The 13111-nt window shown below is 36.6% G+C and overlaps 1 protein-coding gene across 1 annotated transcript; it reads right to left on the minus strand.

Annotated features, from left to right (window-relative positions):
• Positions 1-11216: 11216 nt before the first annotated feature.
• Positions 11217-12197, minus strand: LOC108451072 (flavonol sulfotransferase-like). Its single transcript, XM_017748806.2, has one exon. The coding sequence runs from the start codon at positions 12195-12197 to the stop codon at positions 11217-11219; it is 981 nt and encodes a 326-aa protein (XP_017604295.2).
• Positions 12198-13111: the final 914 nt, after the last annotated feature.

The following is a 13111-nucleotide window of genomic DNA, read 5'->3' on the forward strand; positions in this document are numbered from 1 at the left end:
TTCGAGGACTAATTCCTCAACCAAGTGGACTTGAAAGTTTTCGTAAAAATGCTTTAAGAATTGCCCGTTGACTTAGAAAATTTTTCTGGATTCCTCGCTTTTGATTTCGACTGCACCGTATGGAAATACGTGAGTAACAATAAAAGGTCCTAACCACTTAGTCCGAAGCTTACCTACAAAGATTCTCAATGTAGGGTCATAAAGTAATACTTTCTGACCTACCATAAATTGTTTGCGGTTTATCTTTTGGTCATGGTACGCTTTGACCTTATCTTTGTAAATTTGGGCACTCTCATACGCTTCTCGTCGAATTTCTTCAAGTTCCTGGATATTTAATTTACGATGCTTACCTGCAGCTTCCAATTCCATGTTGCATAGTTTGACCGCCCAAAACGCCTTATGTTCTAGCTCAACAGGGAGATGGCATAGTTTACCGAAAATTAGTCGATAAGGAGACATACCTATAGGTCCTTTATAAGCTGTTCGGTATGCCCACAATGCATCGTTAAGTCGTAAACTCTAGTCTTTCCTATCTGGCTTAACAGTCTTCTCCAAAATCAACTTGATTTCTCGATTCAACACCTCCGTCTGACCGTTCGATTGTGGGTGATAAGCTGTAGCGACTCGATGCACTACTCCGTACTTTTTCAAGAGCGTATCAATTACTTTATTGTAAAAATGCGTCCCTCAATCACTGATCAAAGCTCCCGGTGTTCCAAACCTAGAAAAAATACAACTTTTTAGAAAATCAACTACTGTTTTGGCATCAGCACGACGAGTAGCTTTTGCTTCTACCCATTTTGACACATAGTCAACAGCAAGTATAATATAAACATTACCGAACGATGAGACAAAAGGGCCCATAAAATCAATGCCCCATATATCGAAAATTTCACAGACATGTACAGGGTTTAGAGGCATTTCATTTTTTGGCTCAAGTTCCCTACCCTTTGACATTTTTCGCATGTTTTACAAAACAGATATGCGTTACGAAAAATATTTGGCCAATATAGTCCACATTCAAGGACTTTATGTGCGGTTCGTTTAGGGCCAAAATGTCCACCACATGCATAAGAATGACAAAATGATAGAATTGATGTTACCTCAGTTTTAGGAATGCATCGACGAATTACCTGGTCGGAACAGTACTTCCAAAGATAAGGGTCGTCCCAAATATAGTATCGAGACTCATGTTTTATCCTGTCTTTTTCAGATCGCGAAAGGTTAGGAGAGACCATACCTGTGGTAAGATAATTCACCATGTCTGCATACCAAGGAAAAATCGTCTGAGCAGCAAGCAAGTTTTCATCGGGAAAATCATCTTTAAGTGGTGTTACGTCCTTTGATGGAGGAATTCGACTCAGATGGTCAGCCACCAAATTTTCACTTCCCTTTTTATATTTTATTTCGAGATCGAATTCTTGTAGAAGTAATATCCACCTTATAAGTCTCGATTTTGCTTCGTTCTTCCCGATTAGATATTTAAGGGCTGCATGATCAGAAAAAACTATAATCTTAATTCCTAACAAATATGAACGAAATTTTTCTAAGGCAAAGACTATAGCTAGAAACTTCTTTTCAGTGGTTCAATAATTGATTTGGGCAATGTCCAAAGTTTTAGAGGCATAGGAGATGACGTGTGGTTCCTTCTTGATCCTTTGTTCAAGGACTGCTCCTACGCAATGGTCACTAGCATCACACATTATCTCGAAAGGATAACTCTAATTTGGTGGTTGAACAATTGGTGCCGAAATGAGCTTATGTTTGAGCATGTCAAATGCTTCTCTGCACGATTGGTCAAACTGGAACTCCTTGTCTTTCTGTAATAGGTGACAGAGAGGTTACGCAATCTTCGAAAAATCCCTAATGAACCGTCTGTAGAAACCTGTATGACTAAGGAAAGATCGAATTTCCCTCACATTTGTAGGGTATGGTAGTGAGTTAATGATGTCGATTTTTGCTTTATCGACAGAAATTCCCTCAGCAGAAATAATGACCTAGATCTAATCCCTTGTCTACCATAAAATGGCATTTCTCATAATTTAGAACAAGATTAAATTCTAAGCATCTTTTCAGAATTTTTGCAAGATTAGTCAAACATACCTCGAAGGACTCACCATATACAGTGAAGTCGTCCATAAATTCCTCGATTATTTTCTCAACGTAGTCCAAAAATATGCTTACCATGCACCTTTGAAAAGTGGCTAGTGCGTTACAGAGTTCGAACGACATTCGTCTATAAGCGAACGTGCCAAATGGGCACATAAACGTCGTCTTCTCCTGATCTTCCGGTGCCATTAGAATCTGAAAAAAACCTGAGTAACCATCAAGACAACAATAGTGAGACTTTCTAGCTAATCGTTCTAACATCTGGTCAATAAAAGGAAGTGGAAAGTGATCTTTTCGAGTTAAAGAATTCAACTTCCTGTAATCGATCCAGACTCTCCACCCGTTTTGGACCCGAGTGGGAACCATCTCACCTGCTGAATTCTCAATTACGGTCACTCCGGTCTTTTTTGGGACTACGTGGACTGGGCTAACCCAATTGCTGTCGAAAATGGGATAGATCATCCCGGCGTCAAGTAGCTTTTAGACCTCTTTTCTCACTACTTCCATCATAGGTGGGTTAAGACGCCTTTGAGCCTCTCTTTTGGGAACAGCATTATCGACAACCTGAATTTTGTGCATGCAAGTTGATGGACTCAATCCCTTGATGTCGGCTATTGTCCACCCAATTACTTCTTTATAGTCCCTAAGGACTCGTACCAAATTTTCCCTAAGGACTCGTACCAAATTTTCTTCTTCTACCTTCGAGAGTTTACTCGAGATTATCACCGGTAGTGTATTTCCTTTATCGAGAAAAGCATACTTCAAGTAGCTTGAGAGAGGTTTGAGTTCCAACTCCAGAGCCTGCAAAGCAGATGGTACGAGCTTAGTCTGTGAAGGAGTTAATTCAAGAAATTTACCTGGGTTTCTCCATTGTTGTTGCGCCTCCATATGAGCCACTATTTCGTGAATCGAATCTTCAAAGTTTATCCATTCTTCTAGTTCCTTAATGACGTCTAAGTCCAGACTTCTGCGTAGAACGGTTCGTAATTCATCCTCATCATGATATTCTAAGCATAATTCAGTTAAATGATCAATTATATCAATGTTAGAAACGTTAAAAATCACGCTGGGATGGTTCATGGCCTCATAGACATTAAATTTCACCACCTCTCCATCGAACTCCATAATGAGTATTCCACTTCGTACATTAATCTTTGTTTGAACCGTACTTAAAAATGGTCTCCCGAGGAGTATGTCGGATGAATTTGCCGAATTGTCATCCTCCATGTCGATAATATAGAAGTCCGCAGGAAATATTAGTTCGCTTACCTTGACAAGAACGTCCTCTAATACTTCCTCCGGATGTACCACAGATCTATCTGCAAGCTGGATTATCACACATGTTTCCTTTAAAGGACCCGCGTTAAGTAGTTTATAAATTGACAAAGGCATAACATTAATTAATGCGCCTAAGTCACACATTGCTTTTTTAATATTGACACTACCTATTTTACAAGATATGAAAAACATACCTTGGTTCTTATATTTGGGTGGTATTTTCCGTTGCAGAATGGTGGAGACATTCTCTTCGACGCTTACATTTTCATTTCCCAAAAGTTTCCTTTTACTTGTACATAATTCTTTCAAGAATTTGGCGTATCGTGGGATCTGCTTGATCGCGTCGAAGAGAGGTATGTTGATTTCTACCTTTCAAAAATTGTCGAGGATTTCCTTCTCGTCTCGCTCCTTCTTACATTGGACAAGTCATCCGGGAAACGGAGGTGGTACTGTGAATGACTTTTGTGGTGCCGACTCTACTGAAGCCTCTGTGTCAAGTTTCTCCTTGTCTTGACTTGCATCATGGGCGTGACTAGTGTCGTGGCCGCGACTTGGGTCAGGTACGGGCTCCAAAACCTTCCCACTCCTTAGCGTCATAGCGCTTGCATTATGTCGTGGATTTGGCTCAGTTTAGGATGGCAGCTTGCCTTGGGACTCCAAATGGCTAACCGTGAGCGCGAGTTTGCTCACTTGCTTATCCAACTCCTGCAAATGCATGTCAGTTTTTGTTGGAATTTCTCAGTACTATTGGTTAACCTTTCCACTATGGCTTCCAAGGATGACTTTGGGGGGGGCATCTGTTGCTTCTGCGGTGGCCTCTGTTGAAACGGTTGATTGAACCGTGGATTCATTCCATAACTAAGATTTGAGTGAACTTCGACCCCACATTATACGAGTTTGAGTAGGGGTCATACCATCTTTGGGGCGGTTCTGGAAAGTTCCCGACAGCATTCGCTTGTTCCGCTGAATCCTACTGTAAAATCAGACATGAGTCTGTCGGGTGGTCTGGCTTAGCGCAAATTTTGCATAACCGTGCTGGGCCTGTTTTATCTGAAAGCAAAGTTTGAACAACATTAGTCAGCTTATCAATCTTATCTTCCAGAGACAAAGAACTTAATCCTTGAACCCGTCTCGTGGGTTCTGTAACCGGTCGAAATTGTTGAGAGTTGACAGTCATGGTTGAAATCAACTCTCTCGCTCTCTGATGCGTCACGTTAACAAGTGCCCCCCACTTGCAGCATCTATCATTTTCATTTCCATCAGGAGTAAACCCTCATAAAAATACTGCAATAGTGACTGTTCAGTTAGTCCATGTTGCGGGCAGCTTGCACACAACTTTTTATATCGCTCCTAGTAATCGTAGAGCGACTCAGTGTCTTTCTGACGAATTCCTACGATGTCCCTCCTTAGTTTGGCTGCTGGGGCTGTAGGGAAGAACCTGTCAAGAAACAAACGAGACATGTCAGACCATGTGTTGACAGATTCCGGAGGTAAATAAAATAGCCACTCTCTAGCAGAGTCGGCTAATGAAAATGGAAAAGCACGAAGTTTGATTTAGTCTTCTGTTACTCCCTGAGGTTTCATGCTTGTGCACACCATATGGAACTCCTTAAGGTGGGTGTGCGGATTTTCGTTTTGTAGTCCACGAAAAGTGGGCAGTAGGTGGATCAAACCCGACTTTAACTCGAACGACGTCCCTCCTGCTAGATAAGTTATACATAAGGGCTGTTGTTCATCTGGTGCAGCTGCGAGTTGACGTATCGTCTGTTCAGCCATCTCGTCTGGTTTGTCAAAAAAATTTTCGGTGTAAGATATAGCTTCAAATCCGGGATTTGGCCGTTTACCACGTCGTATGGCTTCTCTTCGTAGTTGTCGGGCCAATTTCTCAATTTCTAGCTCAAACTCTAGATTTCCCGGTTCTGATCTGGTCATAAGGTAGACAAACAAAAGTTAGAAAATATCTTCAATCCCAGGCAACGGCGCCAAATTTTGATGGGCGTCGAATCCACCAAAAATAATTCCTACAAAATAGTTTTTTTTAGTAGTAGAGTGATAGTAGGGTCGAGTCCACAGGGATTAGATGCGATAATCAACTTTCGAGTCTGGCTTATGAATAGGATGTCGTGTCAAGGGTCGTGGCCAGAGTCGTGCCCACGACTTAAAACGTACCAGCTGAAAAAGAAGCAAATAAATAAGTAAAGTGGGGGATTTTGAAATTGATTAGAAATTAAATAATTAAAACTGCTAAGATAAATGATTAAATAAATCAAAAATTAAATTGGGATTTGCAGTCAAATGTAATGAGTCTTAGCCTTAGACTCGGTCAATTCCGTGCCGAGAATCGATCCTCGAAAATTAGTCTTCTCCTCCGATCGATAAGCTGGTTATAGTAGTTAAGAATGTCCTAACCACCAATTCTTCCTCTAGTAGCTGGTTCCGGTACGACCTGCAAACCAACCCTTACCGATTATTTAACCGAGATACACGTGTTCCCGATTCAAGATTGCTGTAACACCCCAAACCCGGCCCAGACGTTATGGCCGAATCTGACATGCCACATTGGAGTTGAAAACCCACGTTCCGTTTTAGTGTTTTAAAAACCATATATTTTGTTGAGTTAACAAAGTGTATGTAAGCTAGGCACCAGGTAGGTATCCGAGATAGAGGAGGTGAGCCATGAAGGCTGCTTAAGTACCAAGCTCTTTGATTGGATCCAATCCTAGACATGCCCACAACCATAGCCACACTTTGTTATATCGAGTTTAAATTTGTTTAAGTGAACGTCTTTGATAAATCAATTAATCGTGGCGTTGAGATATTTTAAAAACAATTATTGTTTTGAAAACACGCCCTAAGTCTAGCCCAATTGAATAATTATCAACCAATTTTAAAGTTATTAAGAATAAAATAATCTCGAGAAGAAATAAAAGAAAAGTTAAAATGGCCTTATTACAACCCAAAATAAATAATAATTAAAGGAAATTAAATGAAAACCAACGCTATTTAAAGGTCCAAAAGCGATCACCGTGGCCACTGAATCCCTCCGCCCAAGTCCCCATATTAAGGCTCACTGCAAGGTTAAGGAAAGGGGTGAGTTTGGAAACTCGATGTGCAACAAGCCCCCTTGAGTCCAAAACAATAGCGACTGTTGGGTCTAAGCCCAAAACCAATCTCAAACATGTCTTGGACCATAGCCCTTTTCATATTTCACAATTCATAACACTGGGCAAGCCTTTTCATATTTCATATTCTTGGGCGAAGCCTTTATCAGAAAGCGGTATGGCCCATAGGCCCATTTCAATATCACATATAATGTCAATGAAAGAATGCAAGCCCATTTCAATATCACATGAAATACCAATGAATGTATGCAAACCCATTTGGGAGACTACTCAACCCACCATCCGTACTCTCCACCGTACCAACCAGCACACCATGTGGGATTAACTCGACCCACCCCGCCATAACTCTCCTTTGGCAAAGATAGTGCTTTATCAAATAACTGGAGGCCTTGCCTCTTTTAATAACTAGGGCAAAAGCCCTTTAATAACTGGGGCGTAAGCCCTTTTGATCACTGGGGCATAAGCCCTTTAATAACTAGGGCATAAGCCCTTTTGATAACTGGGGCGTAAGCCCTTTAATAACTGGGGCATAAGCCCTTTAATAACTGGGGCATAAGCCCTTTTGCACTTCCTCCATCCATATAAAAACCCAACCCAATGCATTTATGAACATCTCATGTGCATATCATACATATCATGTGCATATCATACATGTCATGTGCATATCATACATATCATGTTTATCAAAATCCCATGCATTAAGTTCATATATAAACCCTAGGGGTATAATGGTCATTTTTACCTAGGGGCAAAATGGTCATTTTCATATTATAAGGGTAATATCGTAATTTTACCAAAAATTAGGGATTGTTCCATGTTCATCATCAGTTACTAACTATTCATTTGTGTAAATCGCGTTTCTAGCCCACTTTTAACGAAACCGAGTTATTGGGCCTAAAACCCCTAATGGGCCCTACTTAGCCGATTTTGTCATCTAGGCCCATTTAGCCTAAATCTAGCCACAAATATGAGATTCACCTAGCCTAGCCCAATATTTACTACACAATCAAATAACTTATCCAATTGGGCTCAGAGGCCCATTAGGCCCACATGACCCTTTTCGCCCATCGCGGCCAAGTAGCCATCCCTGACTAGAGTAGTAAGAAATACACACGATAGGAGACTGAGTTAATCCACACTCCGAGCACCCTTAGCCGACACCCAACCCAAACGAGCACGCCATACAATGAAAGGGATCACCAAGAAAGGTACATTTACTCTCCTCATGGTTCCTCTATTTAAAGCCACTTCACAACCACTCTTATATTAGCTTCGATGTGGGATCCTCCAACATTAGAGTTTAAATTCAACACCAACTCTTGCCGCCCCTGTTAGCAAAATAAATGCTCTTTTGCTTGCCATGGGATTCGAACCTATGCCTCCCTTGAATGCTCCACACGCTACTTGCCACTAAGCCACAAGGCTTTTTGTGTTATATTTTATCCCCAATTAATTATAAGGTCTAAAGGCCAAAGTCCAGTTCCCTTTAAAAACCAAAATAAATTGCAAGAGCCAAGGCTTGAACCCAGCTCCCATACAACTGAATGACGCCACAACCACTAGACTACAAGCTTCCTTGTGTCATTTATTTAACACAATAATTTAAAAACCCTCATCCAAGCATCCAGGTTTTTTTTTTTCACTTAATACCAAAATTTTTACTAAAGCCCAAGTTTGAACCCAAGATTTCTCCAACACTTCTCAAGGCCATTAACCACTAAAGCAAACATTTAATTGTGTCCTTTCATTGCACAATTAAATACCTATATAAAACCTCCTTACAAACCCACACTCAAGGCCCAATACTTCTAGGCCCAAATTCGGGGTGTTACAATTGCGAAGCCTTGCGTTCTGAAGAACCCAACTCGAATCAACAGCCTCTACCGCGTGGGTCGTTTAAACCCGATCACCTCTTCCTCGATTTGTTCTCAGAAATTCGAATACAGCACGGCCGGCTCGAATCTCCAACTGTAAGCAACACGACTCCAACCCAACGTGCACTTTGACTTGAAATCGAATTCAACTTTAAGGGATGATTGGTCTATCCCGATACTTAGGAAAAAAGGTGAATACCGATTGGAAGGATTTTAGACACGAGTACGAATCTCACAATTCTTGACCAGAAAGAACACCGGCCTAAAGCTAATATAGAATTTAGTGGAGCATGAATTTATTCATGCTTGAAAATGATGATGATGGATTTATGTGAAAGGTGATGGAAATTGGAAAGGAAAAGTACTTGGAAGGCAATTTACCCAATTTGAGAAAAGAAACAAAAACCAAATGAAAATTGAAAGAATGCTAAACTCCAATTTGAAAAGGAAAAAGGAGAGTATTTCTATTTCAAATAGAAGTAGGAATACAAAGACAAGGGAGGATTTTCTAAGAACTAAAAGCCCCTATTTATATAGATAGGGTTTACTAAAAATAGCTTAATCCTAAAATAATAAAAATAAATAAAAATAAATAAAAATAAATAATAAAACTAAATAAAATAAAATAATATCTTCTATTTTTAGATTTTTACAAAGTCAAACTTTGATGTTAAGTCCTTGGCCTTCCCATCTTTATGATTTGGCCCCAACTCAATGATTTATCTTTCAATTTGGTCCCTTTTTGCTCGTTTTTGACCTATTGCATCCCTGACAAGATTAAATCATAAAAACACCAATTAAGCAGGGATTAATTCAGAAATAAGTCAAATTAAACACAAGAAATATGCAAATTAACATGTTTATCAAATCCTCACATACTTCCACAATACCACTTATTAATTAGACAGAAAATGATTGTATGAAACAGTGACGCCATGTCATCTATACCCATTTCCAATAATTTTATGCCACATCAGCATTATCATCCTAAATTTCAGCATTTTAATTTAGATTTGATTTTTTTCAATATGGGAATGCTGAAATTTAGGATGATAATGCTGATGTGGCATAAACCTATTGGAAATGGGTACAGATGACGTGGCGTCACTATTTCATACAATCCTTTCTCTTAATTAGACAACGGATAAATAATTTTTTAGTCAAAAATTCATAATTTTGGAATTGAATATACGAATATTGAAATATTTGTATTGTGAAAAATAATTTTAGAAAAAAACGTTATAATAAATATAAAAATTACAGCATTTAAGTAAATAAAAAGGTTTTTTTACATTATTTTTAAAATTTTATAATGCATATTTATTTATGAAATTTTGTATATATCTAATCAAGTCTTAACAGATCACTTGTAAATTAAATTACTATAGCTTCTTAAAAATATTTAATGTGTTATTATAAATAGATATTCAAGATATCAATCGAAAAAAAAATTAGCTATTAGTTTTTGTGTTTTGAATAAGTTGTGGAATTAATTTATGTATTTTAATTTGATTATTTTTAATTTTATATGTTTGAATTTTGAAATTTCAATTTTGACCCAAATGATAATTGTTAAATCGTTAAGTTAAATCTTGTTATTTTCAAAGCTAACAAAAAACTATTTTATTTTAGTTAATAGATGTAACGGCCTCCAACGGCAATTGATAATGATGGTTAAGGGGAGCCTTGGGCCATTGCCCCCTCTCAAATTTTTGAAAAATTTTATTTATTTTTTTTAAAGATTTCAATTAATCTCTTTTAAAAGTTACGTAAAATCATAATTTTAAAAATACTAACTAGACCCTAAATTTTTTTAAAAAATTCATATTAAACTAATTTTTGAAAATTTTAATTAGTTCCACTAAATTTTTAAAAAATCCCATTATGCCTTTTTTTTTAAATTTAAACTACGCTCTCTTAAAATTTCTAGAATTTCTCATTAAACTCACAATATTTAAAAAAAAATTAATTAGATCCCATTTTAAAAACCTTATTAAACTCCTATTATTTTGAAAATTTTAAGTAGCCTCCCAAAAAAAAATTAATCCCATGATCCGCAACTAACAGCTACTAAACTGAAATTTCAAAATTCAAGAAGTATAGAGACTAAAAATAATGTAATTGAAGAAAATCAACAACTTATGAATAATATGAGACTACTAATAAATTTAACTGGTATAATTTGAGCTAAGACTAAAATTTCAAAATTCAAAAAACGCATACAAAAATGAACTAAGTTAAACTGTAAGGATTAAATATGCAATTTACACATAATATGGGGGCTAAAATAAAATTGACCAAAATTACACCAATACACCTAAAAAGGCACATTTTTTGTGTTTGTAGAATCATTTTATGAGAAATATTTGTTTAGGATAAAATTGTTAATTTTTGTGTAATGATGATGACATGGCATAAATTATTGGTCAATTAGTAAGTTCATCTTATCTCTTACGAGACACAACCCACAAGTGGGTCCCTATTTATTATCAACAAGTTTGGTTCGACCGAAAAATAGTGATTGAATTATTTAAAATTTTTCATTTAAATTATTAAATTATTTTAAAAAAATTATTTATTTAATTCATTTAATTGATAAAGTTCTACTAACGAGCTCCAATTAAAGATTTAAGAAATAATCATTTAACTTATAAGATTCTACTAACGAGCTCCAACTAAAGATTGGAGGAATAGTACAATAAATCAATACCCATCAATATTACTAAATGGAATAATTACAAATCCCAATCAAAATGACCTTATTGGAAGATAATATTATTAAAAGGTATAATTACCAACTCTGATCTCTGATAAATAGATTGTGGACCTTCAGTTAGAAACTTAAACCTGAACCGCTCAACTTTTGCAGTGTTCGTTGGTCTAAACGTCGAGCCATTTCAGTGGTCAAATAATTCTTCCAGTCTCCAACCTTCCCTTTCCGGAAGAAAATGTTATTTTCCGTCTCCAAATTTCCTTGCCCATCACGATGTTTCCCAGTTTTATTTACTTCCAAGCCATTTAAATTCTCGAAACTGCACAGCTGTACAATGTTTTCAGGCACCCCTTGTTGTTGGTCCTCTGACGAGAAAGGATAACCCATAAATTCTGCTATTTTCTTAAGATACAAAACAGTATCTTCATTCAGTTCTTCATATTTCAAGAATAGTAACTTGTCTGGATGTTCCAAGCTTGCTTTCCAGTACCCCAGAACATGGTCCCAATAAGGCCCATACCAACTTACACCTTCATGAAACAATTCGAACGCTTCATCAAGTTGAATGGGTTGAGTATTTTGGGATTTGCTGTACCTTGCAATGAAATGATACAATGAAACAAATGTATCTTTGGGGTCCCTGCAAACGTAAATAAGTTTACAACCAGAATCAATTATAGATCTGGGTAATAAGGAATAAGGAAGATGAGTGGCTAAAAGAGGAATTCCAAGATGTCGATTAGTGGAAAACTGGGCATGATCGAACTCCATGAAAGGCACAACATCATGAGGCATCTTGGAAAGTAAAGGGGTGGTGGAATCATTGTATGAAGTTCTTGTAATAGTGGCGAAAGTGAGGGATTTTAACCAGGCTGCACCTGTTCTTGGAGAGCTACAAAGGATGATATCAGTGGGTTGAGCCTGGAATTGTTGTTGAGCCGACAAAGCTCCTTGTAGAAAAGTCGGGTAGAACCAAAAACCTTGATATTGACATAGATCATCAGAATAACCCCAACAATTTCCTTGAGGGAGAGTAGATATCATCTCTTTGAAAGATTTTTGAAGCGCATCTTCATTTTGTTTCTCAATATGGGATTCCATGAGGGACAGGCTAATGAGTTCAAATACTATATTATACAAGGATGGCTTTGTAAGTTGGCTGCCACTCTTCTTTTTCTTTTATAAGGAGGCAGTGGGATGGAATGATTTTTTTTTAATATATAAAGAAATACTAAAATGAAAATATAAAGAAAAAAAATGAAAAAAATCATTATGTCAATTATTTCCCCAATCAAGGCAATTTTATCAATATAATTTAAAAATTTTAATATTTAAAAAATGAATCAAGTTTAAAAATAATTATCAAAATAACTTGAAATGAACAATAAAATGAGATTTTAAGAACCCAATGGCCGGTACCAAAATATTTTCTTTTAAAATCGTATTATATTAGTATACAAAAATACCAGTACTTGAAAAAAATTTGGGTGTTAGCCATGTAATGGCCAACACCACATATGTAAAAACAATTTTTTTTTGTTGGTGTTTGCCAGGCCAACACCAGGTATATTTTTCGTGTCATAATGTAATTTTTTTTACTTTGATAAATTGATTGAATGATATCTTTTAATATATAAAGAAATACTAAAATGAAAATATAAAGAAAATGAAAATGAAAATGAAAAACTTCATTATCTCAATTATTTAAATTGGACAGTGTGCAATTTGTAAGGACTTACAGACCTGCTCGACCCATCCATTCTAGTGCACAGCCGCGTCACTTTCCACTTAGATAGTAGGGCATCGAATTGATATATTTTTTAAATTTTTTAGGATTAAAAATTAATGAGTATAGTAAAATATTTTTAAAAAATTATCACTTAATTATAAAATGTTATAAAATAGTCATTTAATTATATTTTTTGAATCATTTATTTACAAAATTCTTATACAATTATTTAAATTTGTCTTCTTTTTTTTTTTTCTACATACCTTAAAATTCAAGATAATTGGGT

This window comes from Gossypium arboreum, chromosome 5 (genome assembly GCF_025698485.1).
Source record: "Gossypium arboreum isolate Shixiya-1 chromosome 5, ASM2569848v2, whole genome shotgun sequence".
NCBI classification, from domain to species: domain Eukaryota; kingdom Viridiplantae; phylum Streptophyta; class Magnoliopsida; order Malvales; family Malvaceae; genus Gossypium; species Gossypium arboreum.